The following is a 22720-nucleotide window of genomic DNA, read 5'->3' as shown; positions in this document are numbered from 1 at the left end:
AAGCTTCTGAGTAATTGTCCAATACTTGCTCTTCCAACGTTGTATTGTATGAATATTTTCATAGAAAATTTGCTAAATGAATTATGCCTCTGTGATCAGCCCAATAAAATGTATGATAAACCCAACGTCTGCACTGCGCAGCTGTTCGAATGACCTAATGGAATATTTTTTGTACACTCTAATATTAAAGAACCACATAAAACTAATGTGCAGATTTTCTGCCGGGCTGCTTTTACGGCCGCCTTAATCAATCGCATCAATAAAAAGGAAGTAAGCACCATGAGGCTGGAAAACATTTTACATTACCTCAAATAAAAATGCGTTTTCTACTACGGTGGCTTCATTATGACTGTAACTTGATGATTGCAACTCCATTGTCTCACTGTCTGTCAATTTTACTGAAAAATATTCTAATGTCGAGCCCGATTCTGGTAGCCCTGCGCTCACCATCTGTTCATATGAAAGCCATACATCTTAGAATGGATGCTTACTCTGGTTTCAGTTCAGTCTAAAAACAGTAAATTAGTGTGTTTGTAGTGGACCGGTGGCTACAGATCATAAATGTCATTAGGGAGACTCAAAGACCTGAACCTTGACACTTCCTGACACAAGTTCACGTGCTCTGAGCTTTCCAAAGCCTTCTCCGGGTGAGTGTGTGGGGGTGTGTGTGTGTGCGCAGGCTCATTCAGCATGTGGTTCTTCAGTGTGGGTTGCGTGTTTTCGTGATGAGGGTGGAGCCTCATAAAGGCTGTTTCTCCTCTGAGTTCTCGTGGCAGGGGAATGACCTCATGGATATTAAAGTTACTGTCTTCTGGCCTGGACTGAACCTCACAGGAGCGCTGATGCTGACTGTGAGTTTGTCTGGAACCTACACAGACCACAAAATACAGCAAACAAGCAGGCGGGTTTGAGCATTTCTTGCTTTTTTTCCTCTCCCCGAATCCTTCCTTTTTCTCACTGATAATTAGTGACATGGAAACTCGACATGGAGCTTTTGGGGGGTTTACAGAAACTTTTCAAAATTCAGCATTTGTAATGTATAATTCACAGAGATGACGGGTTTCTGTCTGGACACTGACAATGTACAGCTGAAATAATGAGCACAGCAGAACCAGACAGGTTCATCTGATGACTCATAGTCAGAAAATTGGTACTTATTTTACCCAGAGTGAAACTCACACTAGGGGCTCTACTTTCTCACTCCATATATGCAATTTTTATTTCATGTGTATCTCCCAGCTAATATTCCTATTATTTGTCTTAAAGATGTTAAATTACTCCAAAGGCTTGTGACTGTATTTTTCTTTATGTCTTGCTACATATTACACACAAACACATGCCTAATAAATACTCAAGTTTCTGTCTTTTTGATGCTGTTAAATGTGGGATGTTGGCAAAACGGTTAGTGAAAGAGTGACAATGGACTCCTCAGTCATAGCAGTGATAAGGGAAAAAACATGACCGATGTGTGCCTATTGACATGAGTTGTCTAATGTCAACAAACTCGGATTTTAGCCATGAGCACAGCTTGTCTCACCCCTCTCGCCTGGTTGCCCGTTCTGGCCGTTAGTACCGGGAAAGCCTGGCCTCCCGGGTGGACCTTGCTCTCCCTGAGGACCAGGGGGGCCTCTCCTACCCGGCTCTCCCGGTGGTCCAGGCACTGTTCGGACTGACATCGCTGGCTGCATGGGGATCTGGTTCAGGAAGGAGTTGTAACGCGACAAGTGGCCTGAAATAGATGGTGGAGATTGAATGATTTGAAAATACCCAGATTTAACTTTTGACATTTATGAATCACTGAATCAGTAATTTCTGGTTGAGATAAAGTTTGAAACTCAAAGTTTAATAAAACGCCAGGAAGGGAAATGTTTTTCCATTCATTTAATAGATGCATGTTTGTACATTCATAAAGTGTTTGCTCCCCCCCCCCTTCTTCAGTGTCTCGTAGAATCGCCAGATGTGATCTCTCACTGTTTTTGGGTATATGTTAAGGAGAGAGGAAGTTTTGACATTTATGTATTTTTTCTAATTTAAAAAAAAAATCAGAAGTAATGAAGCATGCTCGTGTTAATCTGTAAAAAATCAAGATCACTCACTCTGGATGAGCTGTTCACACACTTGACGTGCAATAGCTCGCACAGCCGCCTGGGACTGCACATCACCCTGGAAGAACAAACACAGAGCTTGTAGGATCTGACTTTATACAACCACACGGACATAAACTTCCAGACCAGACGTTGATAAAGTGGTAGGCGGGTGTTTTTTATGGGTGTTTAATGAGTGTACTCCACCTTTACTCCACACTGACACAAAGCAGAAAGCCAGAACCATAGCAAGTACGTGAAAACTGGACGATTAAATATAAATCAAGATTTAATTACACTAATTATTTGGGCTAACTTTGTTGAGTGTGCTTCTATAGTTTATATTTTAAAAATTATTATTATTTTTTTTTTTTTTACCACAGCAGTTAACTTGTCATGAGGAGTACTACACAGGAGGTGTGAAAAACAACCCAGACTACATCTCAAAAAAGACGAAATTACAAAGCCAATAATAATAATATAATATATCATAAATATGATTTGTGGCGCTCATAACCCATATATTATTCCCAATAAAAAATAGAAAAAATATCAAATGTTAAAAAGTATTCACTATTTTATGAAAAATATTAGCAAGTTGATAGCAGCAACAGCATGTTTAGCACCGTGTAGCATCCCCATTTCTTTTAACAACAGCCTAAAAACATCTGGGAACTTAAAACTTGGTCTTTTGGGAGAGAAATGTTGTCCCATTGTTGATTGACACGGGACTTTACCTGCTCAGAAAGATTTTGGGTCTTCTTTGTCATAATTCTTTTTCATATTGTCATTTTGTTTAAAAAGTAGTTACTTCAGAGGCACTGTGTCAGTTTTGCCAAACAAAAATTTAGAGAGGAAAACATTTAAAAGGTCTGTAGCTTGTAATTTACCACAAATGTCATCAAATTTCACAGAGAATAGAAGCATGTCTCATTTATATGGACAAGCAGGATTCATGTGTAATTGCCACTGGTAGATGGCTCAGGGCTATGAGCATGGTCCCATATTTCTAGTCCTCAAAAAACAAGTATTTTAATGAAACAGATCAGAACTCAGGAAGGGAAATCTCATTACAAACACACACAGAGCGTAACTTTAACTGTTAAGCTAATATCAGAGCTTTTATGTACCAAATGCAGCATTCAACAGGGCTCATAAAGATCTGAAATGTGTAGATTGTCTTTATCTTAGAGTATGTAATATTACTTTAATTAATACCTGCATCAATCGCAGTACTTGCGAATGATGGAAATCTGTCACTACGATATTTCTTTGTCTTTTTTCACATATCGTGCTGGTCAGCTGTTATTCTGATGCTCCACCTGTGCTGTCGGATTTACCCAGAGAACAGCTGTGCAAACATACACCGCCGATGAGCAGGTCTGCTTGTTTTTGTACTGCTGAAGTGTGTGCTGCTTTCGATAAAATACGGATCATTATTGAAGTGGACTGGCTACCTTGCACTCGACTGAGTGCATCTTTGCTAATTTGTCCTGCTTACTAAATTTGCCCCCTAATGTCAGATGATCTGAACCTCTGTCTCTCTGACTATGAGCATCAGGTGTTTGTTTATATAAGAGCAAGAATACACATTAAAAATAACATTGCATTAAAAATGTATTGTTTAAGAGTTACACAATTCACTAGAGCTTTCCTACCATCACAACTGGGCCACCTCACCCAAGAAAAATAATCCTCTCGCACGTTTTCTCCCAGCCTTTCATGTCACGTTGTACTGAAATTAACTGCAGCAGGGTACAAATGTCCCCAACAGTTGCTTAAAATGAAGCAGAAACAGGAATTACAGGTTCGATTCAAGCTGGCAAGTTGCGTGTCTCTCAAGCCCTCGGCGGCGACGGCCTCTTTCCCGTGTCAGCAGAAATACAGACCCTGCACTGCTGCAAATTTGGACCATGAACACTGATTTGATTTGGTGCGCCTTAAACGAGGCTGAGGGAGAGCAAGAGGAATAGAGTGAATGTTTGTGCAAAAAGACGAACAGGAAATGGTAACTGCGTGCTGCGGCACGCTGCGGTTTCTCCACAACATGGGCGGGAGGTATTAGTGAGTAATTGTTAGAAGTTTTACTTCAGCAAAAATAACTGTATTTCCACAGCAAAATAAAACCAGTAAAACAGGATTTGCTCTAAAGAGCTGCAAAACAGTGGAAAGACTTACTCTTTCTCCTTTATCGCCTTTGGTACCAGCAGGACCCTGGAACATAAAAGCACATGAGGAGAATAAACAGTCAACAGGGCTGAATGCTCACACACAGCCATCACTTTTTCTATCCCCATCTTATCAAGCCCCATCTCTTCATCTCTTTTCATCTCTGACATAACAGCTAGTACAACTAAATACATCTAAAATATGACAAAATGAGCCCAGAGTCTTTGTTTTCTTTCCATAACACTCATGAGCTCCAAAGTTAGTGTGCTCACAAACAGAGGGCATCATCTGTGTCTTGGATGGGCTTGCTTTCCTCCAATGTCAACACTGTAAAGCACAGAGATGCATATCTGAACACAGTACGTGCATAATCTGAAATACCTGCCAAGCTTGCATATCAGAGGCAAATAAAAGACAAAGATTTCCTGGCCGCGTGAACCGTGAGCTGATACAATAAATATAAGTTTGATGCTGCTGCAGCTTTTGAATAGAGTTTTGTTTATCTTGGGAAAACGTGTCCTTGACCACCAACTGACAGGCTGCGTTTGTGTGTGTGAGGGAGGCTGAGCTGAGAGGGATAGAGAAAATGCGTGCATGCTGGCCCGGGATATTATATGCATATTATACCACAGATGATAAAAAGGCTTTGCCAACATTTGACACAGTGGCTGAATTGGAGTGCAGGTCTGAACAATAAAAGTCTCTTCCTGGACCTCCGCTGCGTGCCTGTTTGGAGGTTCTGAATCTTCCTGGGCACATAAATGTCGACTATCTCATCAGGTGCCAAAGAGCACAAGAAAGACAGAAGAACAGCTCTGGTATAAATCAAATTTCTTTTATGACTCAATCAAAAGTGTCTTTCCGTCATGTCTTGTATACAAAGAGTCTTTCCAAAGTGCAGAGTTGGTGTTTTTTCACTCAAAATATCTGAGAAGGAAAGTCCACTTACGAAGACTTCAAATGTGGACTCATAAAACAGCCACTAGGTTTGTTCCTTTTTTTCCTTTTCATAACTGGCAAACGCCAGCTAGTCAACCCCTCAGGTGGAAACCACATCCAGAAACTGTATCTGGACTCAGTCCCACAAACTCAGGACGTTGGCGAGAGCTACGACGCGTTTCAACATCTACTAACAACCAGAATGAGATTTGGCAAATATGCAAGTCAATCAAGAAGTAAAGCATATTTAGATTCTCACTCAGTCTTCTCCCTTCCAAAGACCTCCATGCATATGTTTTATTCTGGGTCTCTATTAAAAAGCTTAATAAATCCCTATATTTACAGATGGCGCATAGCATTTCCAGATGCACCATGTCTTCCCTAACAGAACAGTTTGGGTTTCACATTAGATGCTCGACGCAAGAAGTTGTAGAAAGTGCAGAATGACCTTCTTCTCTGCATTTTTAAGCTCTATGCTCACTCTGTGCTCAAGAAACTGTCTCTTATCTAATTTGTCAGAGTAGTGGGATAGATGTACCAGGTTCTACCTCAGACAAACAGGTAGAGTACTCTAGGACTCACTTCTGAAGCAAAGTGGTAAATTTCCCTCCAGAAGAACTTGTTTAAGAAGAAAAATATTCTCCTGCAGCACTGGTGAAAGGTTGCAGGGGGCAGAACAGACACTGAATCAGTAATTTCTGGTTGAGATAAAGTTTGAAACTCAAAGTTTAATAAAACGCCAGGAAGGGAAATGTTTTTCCATTCATTTAATAGATGCATGTTTGTACATTCATAAAGTGTTTGCTCCCCCCCCCTTCTTCAGTGTCTCGTAGAATCGCCAGATGTGATCTCTCACTGTTTTTGGGTATATGTTAAGGAGAGAGGAAGTGATTTATAGCCCTACTGTCTGAGCCAAACTTGCTGCTGGCCTGCAAAGCTGACCCAAGACTAGATTAACTGTCACAGGAATCCACAGTATCATCTGTTCCTGTTAGCATTACACAAAGCATGGATCCCCACACCATCTCCTCAGCATCCTCATCTAAAATTAAGTTTCCTGCACAAATTATTTTCTGTACTTCGGATATTAAAGCTAAAATGAAAGTTTTAAGGCTTTTTCTCAATTTGCAACCAGTAAATCATTAAGTTGACCTTAAGCACCTCGGTGGATGTAAGATGAATTCTTGTTAACATGTTAATATGACCCATATGCACACACTACCAAAAACATGACCTCCTTGGCAGAGGTTGTGATGTTAGCTGATTACTGCTCAAGGAGGAAAAGGGAAATATAAAGTGGAAGAGAACAAGACTTCCTCAAGGACTAATTACATCTGAATATGAGGAAAAAACAAAGTGTATTTACACTTCCTAAACTTTGTGTAGGGAGGTTTATGTGAGGGTTGGTTAATATGGTTCTGGTCAGACAATAAGGTGTTTTCTCAGCATACACAGCGCATCATGTCATAATATTTCATTGCAAAGTCCTCAGATAAATGCAGTATCGTACTAATCTTAACAACAACAAAAAAACAAAACCGAAAAACAAACAAACAAAAAAACATTTTCACTCACAGGAACTCCTTGATCCCCTTGTGGCCCTTTTGGCCCACCTGGTCCTGGAGCTCCTGGTGCTCCTGGTGCTCCCTGAGAAAGGTGCAGATGGAGAACAAAGATGGCTGAAAGCTGAGGGATCAAGTGGATTTTTCACACAAAATCACAGTGGAACTAATAAGAAAACAGACTTACAACTGGTCCTGGGGGTCCTTGTTGTCCCTGTGGTCCAGTATTACCTGGCAGACCCTGCATGAGTGAAATACAGTACATTTATTAAAGTCGGCTGCACTCTTTTAATTCCTGTGGGCTTCTCCGGGAACCCAAACACTGTTGCATCTGCAGCTTCTGCTGGTGTAACTGCACACACCAAATCAAATCTACTTTCATTTTATACAAAACACAGTTTTATTATTTTTCACTCTCTTTTACTTTTACACACTGCTCTGCATTTAATCATAAGTTATTATTCATCCCTGACTCACTTCAACACTGCGTCTTTTGTCTATCCTCACCCCTTACCGCCAACCGGTCCTGACAGATGGCCCCGCCCCTCCCTGAGCCTAGTTCTGCTGGTGGTTTCTTCCTATGAAAAGGGAGTTTTTTCTTCCCACTGTTACCAAGTGCTTGCTTATAGCTGCAGGATCTTTACCTTACAATATAAACCTTTAGGTGATTGTTATTGTGATTTTAAATGCACCTCTACCACTTCATGCATGATACATTTATGTACTATGCGGTGATTCTTTTTCAAAAGCACAGTTTTTACATCAGAAGCACACTGAAATTGTGTAGGCCAATTTTCTGAATGCCCGCATATAATAACATGATTTTAAATGACATGATGGTGGACTTGTTTTATGTCAAAATATAGTTGTAATTCGAATTGAACAAATTCCCTGTTATTAATACACAGTTTGGACACTGAACACGGCATCGGAGTGGTCTGGAAAACAGCTTAACCTGAGGTTAAGCTAATCCTTTCATTCCAGTTTGGATGTACTTTGTGGTTAAACACTGAGTCCCCTTCAGTCTTAACAGACTCAGATTAACCTTTGTGAGGGGAAGCCATCCATTAATAACAACAAAGCGACATAAACATGGAGAGTATGACACAAATGAAGACTCCCCAGTGGGGCTACATCCTACTGTCACCAAAGTTAAACTGTCATCCTTTCAAATAAATCTAAGCAGTTTGTGACAGCACAACAAAATCTGCACTTCTTGCACAAGATATGCCGGAGTTTCTCTGAAATAGCTGAGCTGGGATGAGACATCTGAAAACTCTTCAGCGAGAGTTACTCTGGTGTCACACAGTAAACACTCGTCAACCCACTAATGGGACTCTGGAGAGGGCCTCAGATCCTCCCAGTAGTCATGCCTGAAAATGTCGAATACATTTTACTTTGAAATCCTTTCAGTCTGAGCAGAAGCGAATGAGGAGCAACAAGAATTCAAATCTTTGTGAAGTAAATCTGCTGAGGTCCTGGGCAGTCCGCCAGCAGTCGCACTAAATACTCACCATTTAATCACACAAAATGTTTCATTAATGCAAGTATAGTAAGGATGTGTCCATCCAGCACTAATATAATGTCTAATGTACACACAAACATCATCAGTTACAGCTATAGTGCAATCCTGATTTTTCCTTTTCTGTCTCTGAATTTCTTATAAGAAATTCAGTCTCCGGCCTTTTCTCACAGAGGTCAGGCTCATGAAAATGTATCACTGCTGTTGCATTTCAGAATTAGAGCAGCTGCAGGTTTAAGGGTTATAGTCTGAGAAACTGTGGGGAGCCTAATCTAACTGCAGCATAATATCCATAAACAGTGCACAGGCTCTGTTTTTGTAACCTCTATTAAAAAGTCTTTGTATTAATTTTAAACTTTCTATGCAAAGTCCTGCGAGGACACAGACGGGTGTGCAGTGTTGGATAATTTATAAGTCACCGGTAGAGCCCAAATAATAAATGTGCGAGCCAAAGTGATGGCCCTCAAAAGAATTTCATCAGGTTTTCATGAGCCTGGATCTTGGGGAAAACTTGGATCAACTTAGTTTTCTCCTGAGTTTTCTTGGGAAACTTTGACAAAATAAAGATTTATAGCTTTGCTTGATCCATTTCTCTGCAATATTACGAACAAATAAAGTACCTCGGAGACAGTTGCTGTTGTTTCATCTGTTCTAACTGGCAGCAGTCCACTTTTAGGCAGACTTGTGTTTGTTTTTTCTCCAAGCCAGGCTATCTTTGGCTTATATACACCTCTTACAGACTTCTGTACTGTGTGTATGCCCATAGGAGGAGAGTGATACTGATACAGTTTTACTGTATCAGGAAAGGATCATCTGCTTTCCCTAGCTTGCATTGTACCCACTGGATGATACAGGCTGATGGCTGGTGTAAATCCCCATTTATTGCTAATCCCAAAAGTACCACACGCATTGTGAATGGCTATTAAGTTTTTCTAATTACTGCTCAATTGGTAAAAGCTTCCTTTCTACATTGCAGTTAAATGACTGTTGATATCAGAAATTGCTGTTGCATCGATAACATCTGATGAACTGATATTTATCGCTATTCCCTCCTTCTTTGGATGCATTCAGCCTGAGAGCACTGCTGGATTTAATTCCACAGCAATTAAAGCACTGATTAGAGATATTTTCTCTATTTGCACGGAAACTGAATTCTCATTAACAATTTGCGAGTTTACACACCAGTGCACCGTGGGTTATTTTTAAAAACATAAAATTCACGGCAGATCTGTAGCATGTTGATGAAATGTTAATGTGGGAGGTCAGTCATGCACAGTGGCGCAGAGGGGACGCCTCTCCAATCGAGAGCAACTAAAATTGCTTCCTGAAAAGTAATTGAACACGATTACACTCAATAATTAGGTTGGTAAACACGGTATTCCTTGAGTGTATGATACAGTGCAGGCTGGTGATTGCGATGTCCCACCAGGGCTCCAAAATTATGTTTTTAACTGTTGATTATATTTGTAATTTCCTGTTAGATTTCGTAGCTCCCCGAGTCTGTTGTTTCAGATACCTCCTGCTCTGGTGCATTTCCTACCTTTGTGATTGTGCGCTCCACCCTAATGAGCTGCACCTGTGTTTAATTGTCCCCCCTTAGTGTATTCAAGCTGTTTCCATCTTCCTCTGCCAGATAGCGTTAGAGCAATGTGTCAAGCGGCCTGTGTGTGTCTGGCCTTGTTTCTGACACTCATTCTCATTTTCTCTGTATCTATGAAGCGCCTTGAGGCGACATTTGTTGTGATTTGGCGCTATATAAATAAAATTGAATTGAATTGAATTTTGTTAGCTGTGTTGGACCAGTCGCTCGCAGACTAAACCCCTCAAGTAAAAGCTGCCCTTTTGAACTTACATCTAGCATCTGTAGGTAGTTGTAGAGGAAAAAAGCTGTAGATTATTCAATATATTGCTTCAGCTATAATCCTGAACTGTTTCATAATTTTTTTTAAGTGCAAATACGCTTAGTTAAGAAGCTACAGAAAACTTTATATACAGTATTATGTTATTTTAGAAACCTGTCAAAAACCTTTTAAAACAAAAAAGATCCTGAATTCATGTTGTTATAGCCAAATTTGAGCTGGCATACTGGAGTTCTCTGAGAAGTCAGAAATTAATCAAGCATAATATTCAGATGCAAGTAAAGATCTTCATTTGAAATCTTAATAAAAATAATAATAATGTGCTTTATTATTTAATCTATCTGCCATTTTGTAAAGCAGTCAATTTGAAAATCATGGATGACAACAATAATTATATTATAGCATTAAAATTATTATTTTGATTAAAGAGCTTGCACATATTGATCATTACAGAAACAGAAAAAAAACATTCTGGTAATTAATGATGCTGTTAATTTAGGGCAACTATGACATTAATTAGTTGAATACTGTACTTTACTAATTAGCAGGTTGAGGTGATGATGTAAAGACATTTTGAGTAAACATACGTTGGAAGCACAGCTGCTTTAGTTTCTGTTACTTTCTTTGCGTTGCTCTTGCTCGCTTGCTTACTCTTATGATTTATGTTAATAGTAATTTTTCAGTTTTTTCTTTTACTATGAGCCAAAATGTCAGCTGTGAAAAACCAAGCATATTCTGACTCAGTGTTTTGGATTGTAAATCTTTCCATTACAGTCAGAGTGTTGTTGGAATCAGTCTGTAGTGTAGCGTTTGAACACACAAGCCAACTCTCGATCCACATTTATAGCAGCTCTGCAGAGCCTTTAACGTTTAAAAATATTACAATATGGTGCACACTCTAATATAAATGATGTACATTAGTCTGTCAAGTGGTATCAAACTGAGCATTAATATTTTAAAAGTGTTAAAGAACTGAGTCCAGAAAAAAGAAATAGGAAAAAAAAGAACAAATCCCTGTCAGCATTAAGTTCACTGGCTTAAATGTACTAAGACAGCTGAGAAGTGCTGCTACTGATCATGCAACAGTTTCCTGGACTCTTTTACTAAATGACCGCATCATTATACTGTATTCGCTGCACAGTCTGACAGATACACTTGCTGTGTTTCTCAAATCACGTTCTTCCTTACACACAAGTTAAGTGCTTAAGAGCCTTCACACAATCCAGTACTGCTACTACCAGAAATCTCGAAGCACAGGTCGAGGGGGCGGTGTGGCAGCAATTTTTCACACCAGTCTATTAATTAATGAAAGACCAAGACAGACTTTTAATTCATTTGAAAGCCTGATGCTTAACATTGTCCACCCCAGCTGTGAAACTCAGAAACCAGTCTTACTTGTTATCATCTATCGTCCACCTGGGCCTTACACAGAGTTTCTGTCTGATTTCTCAGACTTTATATCTAATTTAGTTCTGAGCTCAGATAAAATAATTATTGTGGGTGATTTTAACATCCATGTAGATGCTAAAAATGACAGCCTCAACATGGCATTTAATCTGTTGTTAGACTCAATTGGTTTCTCTCAAAATGTAAAAGAACCCACCCACCACTTTAATCACACTCTAGATCTTGTTTTAACATATGGCATAGAAACTGAACATTTAACAGTGTTTCCTGAAAACCCTCTCCTGTCTGATCATTTCTTGATAACATTTACATTTACAATAATTGATTACGCAGCAGTGGAGAGTGGACTTTATCAAAGTAGATGTCTTTCTGAAAGCGCTGTAACTAAGTTTAAGAATATAATCCAGCCACTGTTATCATCGTCAATGCCCTGTACCAACACAGAGCAGAGCAGCTATCTGAACGCTACCCCAACAGAGGTCGATTATCTTGTTAATAATTTCACCTCCTCACTACGTACGACTCTGGATACTGTAGCTCCTGTGAAAACTAAGGTCTCTAATCAGAAGTACCTGACCCCGTGGTATAATTCTCAAACACGTACCCTAAAGCAGATGACTCGTAATCTGGAGAGGAAATGGCGTGTCACAAATTTAGAGGATCATCATTTAGCCTGGAGAAATAGTTTGTTGCTTTATAAGAAAGCCCTCCGCAAAGCCAGAACAGCTTACTACTCATAACTGATTGAAGAAAATAAGAACAACCCCAGGTTTCTCTTCAGCACTGTAGCCAGGCTGACAAAAAGTCAGAGCTCTTTTGAGCCAACCATCCCTTTAACGTTAACTAGTGATGACTTCATGAACTTCTTCACAAATAAAATTTTTATCATTAGAGAAAAAATTACCAATAATCATCCCACAGATGTAATATTATCTACAGCTACTCTTAGTTCCATTGATGTTAAGTTAGACTCTTTTTTTCCAATCGATCTTTCTGAGTTAACTTCAATAATTACTTCCTCCAAACCATCAACGTGTCTTTTAGACCCCATTCCTACAAAACTGCTCAAAGAAGTCCTGCCATTGATTAACTCTTCGATCTTATATATGATCAACCTATCTCTAATAATCGGCTATGTACCACAGGCCTTCAAGGTGGCTGCAGTTAAACCTTTACTCAAAAAGCCATCTCTAGACCCAGCAGTCTTAGCTAATTATAGGCCAATCTCCAACCTTCCTTTCATATCAAAAATCCTTGAAAGAGTAGTTGTCAAACAGCTAACAGATCATCTGCAGAGGAATGGTTTATTTGAAGAGTTTCAGTCAGGTTTCAGAGTTCATCACAGCACAGAAACAGCTTTATTGAAGGTTACAAATGATCTTCTTATGGCCTCTGACAGTGGACTCATCTCTGTGCTTGTCCTTCTTGACCTTAGTGCAGCATTCGATACTGTTGACCATAATATTCTATTAGAGCGATTAGAACATGCTGTAGGTATTACAGGTATTGCACTGCAGTGGTTTGTATCATATCTATCTAATAGACTCCAATTTGTGCATGTAAATGGAGAGTCCTCTTCACACACTGAGGTTAATTATGGAGTTCCACAGGGTTCGGTGCTAGGACCAATTCTGTTTACATTATACATGCTTCCCCTAGGCAGCATCATTAGAAGACATAGCATACATTTTCACTGCTATGCAGATGACACCCAGCTCTATCTGTCCATGAAGCCAGATAACACACAGCAATTAGTTAAACTGCAGGAATGTCTTAAAGACATAAAGACTTGGATGGCCACTAACTTTCTGCTTCTTAACTCAGATAAAACTGAGGTCATTGTACTCGGCGCTGAAAAGCTTAGAAATATGGTATCTAACCAGATTCTTACTCTGGATGGCATTACCTTGGCCTCCAGTAACACTGTGAGGAACCTTGGAGTCATTTTTGACCAGGATATGTCCTTCAACGCACATATTAAACAAATATGTAAGACTGCGTTCTTCCATTTGCGCAACATCTCTAAAATTAGAAATATCCTGTCTCAGAGTGACGCTGAAAAACTAGTTCATGCATTTATTACTTCCAGGCTAGACTACTGCAATTCATTATTATCAGGATGTCCAAAAAACTCACTGAAAAGCCTTCAGTTAATCCAAAATGCTGCAGCAAGAGTACTGACAGGGACTAGAAAGAGAGAGCATATTTCTCCTGTTTTGGCTTCCCTTCATTGGCTTCCTGTTAAATCCAGAATTGAATTCAAAATCCTGCTCCTCACATACAAGGTCTTAAATAATCAGGCCCCATCTTATCTTAATGACCTTGTAGTACCATATCACCCTATTAGAGCACTTCGCTCTCGCTCTGCAGGCCTACTTGTTGTTCCTAGAGTATTTAAAAGTAGAATGGGAGGGAGAGCCTTCAGTTTTCAGGCCCCTCTTCTGTGGAACCAGCTTCCAGTTTGGATTCAGGAGACAGACACTATCTCTACTTTTAAGATTAGGCTTAAAACCTTCCTTTTTGCTAAAGCATATAGTTAGGGCTGGACCAGGTGACCCTGAATCCTCCCTTAGTTATGCTGCAATAGATGTAGGCTGCCGGGGGATTCCCATGATGCATTGAGTTTTTCCTTTCCAGTCACCTTTCTCACTCACTATGTATTAACAGACCTCTCTGTATTGAATCGTATCTGTTATTAATCTCTGTCTCTCTTCCACAGCATGTCTTTATCCTGTCTTCCTTCTCTCACCCCAACCGGTCGCAGCAGATGGCCGCCCCTCCCTGAGCCTGGTTCTGCCGGAGGTTTCTTCCTGTTAAAAGGGAGTTTTTCCTTCCCACTGTCGCCAAAGTGCTTGCTCATAGGGGGTCATATGATTGTTGGGCTTTTCTCTGTATCTATGAAGCGCCTTGAGGCGACATTTGTTGTGATTTGGCGCTATATAAATAAAATGAATTGAATTGAATTGAATTGCTACGTGAGGTGCTCTACAAGTACCCATATGGTGCACTCATAGTGAACAAATACCACCAGAGTGGCTACGCAGTGGGAAGAGGAAAAGGGAACGGGCACATCATCAGCTGATGATGCAGATGCTAGGTGCTTTTACACTGTTTAGCTGCTTACAGTACTGTGCAAAAGTCTTGAGCTAGCCCTCTTTCTTTACAATTTTCTTCCAGAGAGCCAAACTTTCTTTTAATTTGAGCAAAAGTTCTTTAGGCTTTCTGAAAGTCTTTAACATTTTTTCGTCACACATCCTGCCATCCTGCAGCAGCCTGTGTCAAAACAGGCTTATTTTCAAATTTCTTTAGTGGAATCTACAAAAAACACAAATGAACAAGATGACACAATTCAGTGACCAATTTTATACCAAAGAGATAATTCCCATAGACCTATTACCTAAAAACTGACATATAATCAGGATGGTGTGCGGTGTGTCCTAAAAAAATTTGAGGGAGCTGGAGACGTGGTGGACAGAAGAACTGGCAAGCCTAAAAAACTATCTACAGCAGATGAACAGTATCTCAAAGTCCTTAAAAAAAATCTGAGGTCTGCATCTGGCCTTCAATTCATCCATCTACTGTTCATCAAATCCTCATCAAAATGGTCTTGATGGAAGGATGGCTGTCAAGCAGGAGAGGAAACAGGAAAAGGCCAAGGTATGCCAAATTACACAAGTATTGGACTGAAAATCGGTGGAAACAAGTTTTATGGACTGATGAATCTAAATTTACAATTTCTGTCTCAAGTAGTCATCATTACAGTGGGGAAATGAACAGGCTTCATGGCTTTATGGTAGTTTCATTGTTTAATGGGCAGAATATCAAACAAAAATCCAGAAAAAGCACAATAAAATTATGAACTGATTTGCATATCAGGTAATAAAACAAGTATTTGATACCAAAGTAGAAACCTTTGTTGGCAAACACAGTGGTAAGAGATTTCTTTTAGTTGGTTACCAGGTTTACACAGATCTCAGGAAGGATTTGGGCCTACTACTCCTCACAGAAACCCTCAAAGTCTTTTAAGTTTCTTGGCTGCTGCTTGGTAACTCAAAGCTTCAGCTCCCTCCACAGATTTTGTTTAATAGGATGTAAGTCTGGGGACTGGCTAGGCCAGTTGTTGCCTTGGTGGTATGTTTTGAGTTACTGTTATGGTGTAAGACCAATCCATGACTCATCTTCACTGTTCTAGCAAACAGAAAGAGGTTCCCATCTAAGATTTTTACAGTACATGGCCCCGTCCTTTGGCCCTTCAGTGCTGTGAGGTTGTCCTGTTCCCTTAACAGAAAAACAGCTTCAAAGCACAATCGCTTCTACAATTGTTTCCATGACAGCTCTTTGGTCTTGTCCATTCCACACGTGTGCTTTATATACAAAGAGTTGAGATCAGAAGTGTCTGTAATTGGCTGTGGCCACATTACAATCAATCTTGGAGAGCCATAATTAGGGCTGGATTGTAGGGGATCAAATACTTATTTCACTAAATGACATGTAGAAAGATAGCTTGCCTAAGAGAGTTCAGGCTTTATTGAAGAATAATAGTGATCATGCCAAATACTGACTATCAAGCTTGTTAGACTTATACAAACTCTTTTTTTGCCTTATATACTGTATATCCATGTACATTTGCACATTTCAATACATTTCTCATTTTCCTAGCAAAAAATAAAGAATGAGGGACGGCTCGAGATTTTTTCCACAGTATTTATTGTATTCATGTGAAAGTGTAGCAAAAACATAAGGCCAAAAGCACAAATGCTTGCAGATCTTAATAAAATGTTTTTTATTGAAAGTGGCATTTCTAGTAGTACACAGTGTGATGTTGCTTTGAGACAACATTACAAATCTTAAAAGTCATGTGCTACATAAGTAAGTACTGAGTGTAACACAACTTTAAGTCAGCATGAGTTGTACAATTTGTGGAAACTTCACTGTGAATTCAGTTTGACTCTGTAGAAAATTTCTGATAATCAAATCTGAACTTTCTCAATACTGTATTTAAATTCAGGTGGCAAAAAGATCAAGTAAAAAAAAAGTTTTAAGTTTACAAAGATGTCACTGACTGATTTAATTAAACCAAATTATAATGTAAGTTGGTTGTTTTCCTTCTAAAAGTTCATGAACTCCAAACCTCTCTGGCACTGTGAGAAGAAACTCTGGCCAACATGCAAGCATCCTCAAGAAAACCACATGACAAGCCTGAAAACTATGCAAGACATCTTCTGACAACTACCACTGAGGGGATGAGTGCTTGGACAAGTGTCGGCCAAAAAAGAGACAGCAGATGGATGAAGTGCAAGACTGTCACCCTTCCAGGAGCCAGACCAGGACAACAGGCTTCTATGACTCTGTTACATATTTGGAATAAACCCCCTTTTTTCTGCTTGCTGATACATTACCCTCTGGCTATGTTTCTGTTTTGGTATTTACAGTCCAGTTGAGCATTGTAAGGCCTGATCCTGCTGTCAACATTAACTACAGACCAGCTGGTATCACAGAGCCCTAAAAGTGCTGGATCTCATATACTGTGACTGCTCTACATGAAACCAGGGTGATGTAGCTCTGAACAACTGGGAGAAGACATGCATGGTTTTATGAAGACACATAAAACTAAACAGAGAAATGCAGCTGGACATTAAGGCGCTGTGCAAAGCTGGAAATGGACCATAAAAAATGTTCTCTTTCTTTTGTATGGTATTATTTATCTAACTCATTTAACTGAATGCAAACTTTGATTTTCATATTAAAGAAACTACAAAGAAATGCCATGAATATTAATGAATCTATGTATATTTCCTCAAAACTTATTTAGTGCATGTATTAGAGCATATTCTCGTGATGACAGCGGAGTGATTATGCAGCTGTTTTACTGTTTTATCTTTGCAGATCTCATCCATTGTGCCTTTTTTATTTAGATGATCACTTTCAGAATTGTATTTTACACCCCATTAAATTAAAACTTCCACCCCTATGCTATGTATTTCAGACTGTAGTTAACCAAATGCATGCATTAGACAGTACACTACACTCTACATTTCCAACAACCAACAAATCAGGCAGCGTAACACGAACCAGCAAAGCTGAACATCAGGTCAGTATCTTACCCTTGATCCTGGGGGACCATCTCTGCCAGGTGAGCCAGGACCTCCGGGAACTCCCTGAGAAAAACACAAACACAGGGGTTTGAATTACTGTGGCAATACAGACTGACTGAGGATTTATGCTTCGGTGGGAAATCTACGCCATAGCTACTTAGTAACCACTAACAAATGTGAAATCCTACGGTCCAAACTGATGCTAACCTGTCTAAAACTGTAACCACACGGCATGTCGCGCAGCTTTTCAGCACTGTCAATGTCCAGCTACTTTTTTACACCAGGTTTTGAATTTACCAGTGACAACTTATTTCAATATAAGAAATAATAACAGCATTAATGTAAGGACTCACGAATGTTGGCATAGTTATGGAGTGATTTTGTTAAAACTGTGGGAATGGATGTGAAGGAATGGACAAATAAATGGAAGAACATGAGGAACACGGATGTCTGTCACTGAAAAAAGCTAATCACAACAAAGAGCAAGGCTGAGGAGGGAAAGACGTTTCTATCGGCTGGATTAAAATTATTTAAGCTGTTTTTTATATGCACATTGTGATGGGATTATTAAAGAGTTGGAGCTTCATGTTTTGAAGGTCGGAAGCTTCATTCAGTGCTATGACTGAATTGAAATATTGTGATTGACGTAGAGTCCAGAGGGTTTTTTTGCAGCATCATAACTAGCTAACACTCAGTAAGAGATTTATAATCAAGGCTACGCAGGGAGGAGTTTTCTTTTTCTGTCTCTGTTATTCCAGGAAGGAGCAGATACGAGGTCGGAGAGAAAACTCGTAGGGAAACAGCCGGACCACCACATCGCTTCTGGAAGAATACTTGTTTTTGTTGGGGTATAAAACTGCACGGCTCCATCCGGGGTCATCCTTTCTGTGAAGACAGATGGCTGATTTCACAGAGGTCCAGTGCTGTAACTTTTAATTTCAACTGCCGAGGCATATTAAATCTTTTTAAACAATAGTCATTCTCCAGTACTTCCTGGAGACTGAACACGACACTTGCTCCATGCATAAATCAGCGGGACATGACCGAACGGTAATTAACACATAATGCACAACGCAGATTCAGAAATGCCAGTGACATCATTGGCAGCTTGTGTAGGGTGCATCGTTGTCCATCAGCAGGAATCTCATCATAATTAGGAAAATGTATTTTTAATATTTCCATGCAGTCATCTTGGTTGTTGCTGACCTGACATGAGCAGGAAACCAAAGGACTTAAATCAGCCTTCAAAAGCAGATTTTCTTAAAAACTGTGAATTCATTTAATTTCTTTCTTCTTCTTCTTTTTGCGCTATAATCCATCGCAGCCCAGTGAATTTTTAAAAAGTGTTTTAGCTGCCGAATCACGTACAGTATAGCAAGGAAAGTCTTTATCCATAAATGTCTCATAATAATTAAAATACGTACAGACGTGCTACTAAAGGTCAGAACAGCTGAGGATTTGCTATCTTGCTCAACAATGCTTTGATGGCAGTGGACATAAATCTGATTTATAAAAAGGACCAGCTTTTAACCCTCTGGACACAGACAGTCTTCATATCTGCAGTCGACCCCGCCGCTCCATCTCCTGCCCCATTTCCCCTTCATCCGCCTCTCCGCAGGTCAATGCACACACAGCCAATTCCAAAATGCAGCCACGGACTGCGTGCTGAGGTGATTTATCTCTGCACTTCAGTATTAGTGGAGGGCTCATAAAACAGGACAGTTAACACTGTTAAAGGTTCTACAAATTACAGGACAGGGTCGCGGAGGACAGGCCTCATATGATTAACGATGTGCCGCCGTTCAGATGTTGCCTGATGTGCACTCTCCCATGACATCTGCAATAATACCTGCCCTGCAACTTTCACTCAGATATCGACAAACTTCAAGAAACACGTGGAGCGGAGAGGCAAACCTCCACGTCTGCACAAAACACAAAGACTGATGAAACCATTGTTGACAACTGAGGCCTAAAGATGAAGTTCTTAAAGCAAACTGCAAAAGAAAAAATAATTATAGCAAAAAAATGTTACGAAAGCATCGTGACTCTATGTAAAATGTAAATAAAAACAATAATTCAATAATTTAAACACTACATCCACAAACACTACATATTAAATGTTAAATAAAAAGTGCACTGCATTAACTTTTCTTTCAAAAAAGCGATAAGACTAATTTCTCACAGCTTTATAGTAAAATGATTTCAGCTGCTCGCCACTTCTGAGTTTCTTTTATGGTAAATATGCCAAAATATGTGCGTGACACGTCCAGTTTAGCAGCTGTACTGTTTTACTATCAAGCCCGGCTGTCATAAGCTGTACATGTGTTCTGCGATCTCCTGCTTTCATAAGCCAAACCTTTCCTCAAAACTATATTATCTGGGTGGCAGCACAAGTTTAGCCTTTACAAAAGATAACTACACACATGTTACATGCATTGATGTAACCCACCACACACCATCAGAGAAATTTTCAGTCTAGATGGTCCACATCCTCTTTAGCTCGGAGGATGAGACATTTCCTTTAAAATTTTTAAACTTGAAACCACAGGACAGTTTTCCACTTTACATCAGTCTCTGAAATTAGCTCAGGCTAATGTTATTTCAATACATTTTTTGCTCTGCATGAGTTTCAGCTTGCATTTGTGGATGTTGATTAACTCTGTTCTCGGACAGGCTTTAGGATGTCCTCCTGACCACATGCAGTGATTTCCAGGACAGAACTGTGCTGTGTTTATAATACAACACTGTCCGAGGCCCTGAAGATCACAGCGATTTATTACTGGCTTTAATTTAATCTTTTAAAGATATCATATACTGTGCAAGATAAAATACTCGAACTGCAAATTTAGATTGCTCTGTTTTACTGATGGGGCACCGCCCTCCTCCACCCTTATAATAATGCCACTATTTAACCCAATTAGCTCTGAGATAACACACCATGTGGGTTTTTTTGTAGAGAACTAGAGAGGTTTTCAAGTCTTTATTTTTATTATTATTATTATTTTGCTTTTGTCTTGACTTTCCTTTGAAGGAGTTCCCTGTATAACATTCAAATTGAGCGTATGTGTTGAAAACACATAAAATGTCAGTTTCAACATTAAATAGGCTGTTTTTGTATCATTACATTTAATAGAGAGTTTAATTAATTTGGATATAATGGTATTGCATACTTATTCATATTTTCCATTGTCCCATTTAGTTTTTTTGGTTTCTTTGTTTTGGAGAGCAGTTGAAGAAATTTTTCAGTCAAGTCAAACTTTATTGGAACAGTTTTCTGAACTTCTCTACCTGTACCGATTTTTTTTAACCACTTTTAAGAAGAAAAGCTTTAAGTTTCAGTTATAGTCTAACTATAAAATATTCAGTGTTTAATCATAAAATATTAAAAGATTCTTTTGTTTCTTGATAAATGCTGCATAATTCACAACACCCTGAGAATAAAATGAACAGGCAGGCCAAAGAAATTAATAATTGGAGTGTGCGAGTGATTCTGATTCAATACATTAGCCTCGGGATTTACACACACACACGGGAATGCACAGTTGTAAATTTCCTTGGTGTCCGGCAGATAAAGGACTGCGATGAGGGGGTCATGTGGGGCAACCGTATATATCCGCACAAGATCAAGAATGAGACCAATTTGAAATGATTGCCTATACCAAAACAACCCGCATCCCTCTCTCAGACAAAACCAAAATTATTAGTCGATAACAAAACCTCACATGCGCGCCGATAAACAAAATGAAAGCGAGAGATGAGAGAGACGGCTACGCACACAAACACACAGTCGCCGCTCTTCAATGCAGCTGCATTTTTCATTGTCAAATTGAAACAGAGGTGGAGGGGACGCTGACGACAAGGTTACATTGTATTTACTGCAGGAAGAAACAGAGCGAGAGGGGGAGAGAGAGAGACTGAGGTAATTGATGCTTTAGAGTTGTGATACTCTCTGTGGTCCCTCGTATATTACAACAGGGCCCTGGAAGCTACATTATTCCCCCACTGAGCCACACACACACACCCATTCATATTCCTTGCTGTGACAAAACACATTATTACTCAGTAACATAGTGCAGCACAGGGCAGCACTGCCAGCTTTTATTAATAGGGCTATGCAGGCACAGAGAGCGCTAGATAGTGCCGCATCGAGGACTGCTGAAGCTCTCTGTGAGCTCATTGGGTGGCTAGTTGTTCTCGCCCCCTGAGAGTGGCTAACGTTTCGCTACGCTTCTGAAAATGAAACTAATAGAAACTAACATTTTTTGGGGGGGACAAATAGAAAACATTTTCAAATTCTTTCAGAAAATGAAAATTTGCAATTTGTTGAAATGCAGGTGAATTAAAATTGTCACAATCAGCAGGGCTGACTGCGTGTAGAGTGAAACGTGGACCCAAATGCAGACGAAACAAAACGTGCTTGAATAACCAAAAATGAGCCGTTTATTGAGCTGGCAAAATAATTGCAAGCAAAAGGCAAAAGGCAAGACAAGACATGAGCCTAATGACAGGACAGGGGAGGTGAAACTAAATGCAGTGAACCAAGAACACTCAACTCCTTCAAAATAAAACCAGAAACTCTGAAACTAGACATGACAACACAAGCTTAACAGGCCTAACACGTGATGAACGATATAAGAACCCAAACACAGAAACCACGGAAACAATAAATAATGACTGCCTTTAACCTCAACTAAAGGCTAAATAGGAATGACACATGAACTAATCACAAATCTAAAATGAGACAAATATAAAATGTACTCAGAGCGCTGGGTCGGAGACAATCCAGCACCCCCATCCAATCAAGCTTTAGTATAAGTGCAAAATTAAAAAGAGTTCTTATGTTAAATATCCTGTTGTGTGCAAAGATGTCGAGTGCCATTAGCTTGACTACCCAGGCTTTACTTGACCACTGAGAATTATTAATTATTATTGAAGGAAACCATTAGAAAACGACCATCCAAACATGGAGCCTGTGTGCTCTGCAGATCGATGTACGAGTGTGACACGATCAGGGGGAAGATGGCAACAGTGACTGTAACAAATTGCGCTCAGCGATGTAAAAAAAATAAAATAAAAATAAATA

The 22720-nt window shown here is 39.6% G+C and overlaps 1 protein-coding gene across 4 annotated transcripts in view; it reads right to left on the bottom strand.

The window, feature by feature from the left end:
• The window catches only part of LOC146507774 (collagen alpha-1(XIV) chain-like), a 166872-nt gene that overhangs the window by 13001 nt on the left and 131151 nt on the right, over positions 1-22720 (bottom strand). For all 4 annotated transcript variants that reach the window (XM_085176444.1, XM_085176441.1, XM_085176442.1 and 1 more), the window contains exons 40-45: positions 17647-17700; positions 6942-6995; positions 6768-6839; positions 4263-4298; positions 2097-2163; positions 1538-1729 (exon numbers count right to left, since the gene is read on the bottom strand). In XM_085176444.1, coding sequence (XP_085032570.1) covers positions 1538-1729; positions 2097-2163; positions 4263-4298; positions 6768-6839; positions 6942-6995; positions 17647-17700 — 475 coding nt within the window. The remainder of the gene's footprint in view (positions 1-1537; positions 1730-2096; positions 2164-4262; positions 4299-6767; positions 6840-6941; positions 6996-17646; positions 17701-22720) is intronic.

This window comes from Neolamprologus multifasciatus, chromosome 11, assembly GCF_963576455.1.
Source record: "Neolamprologus multifasciatus chromosome 11, fNeoMul1.2, whole genome shotgun sequence".
NCBI classification, from domain to species: Eukaryota; Metazoa; Chordata; class Actinopteri; order Cichliformes; family Cichlidae; genus Neolamprologus; species Neolamprologus multifasciatus.
Note: the sequence above shows the minus strand (reverse complement) of the source record. Positions and strands in the feature narration are given on the sequence as shown.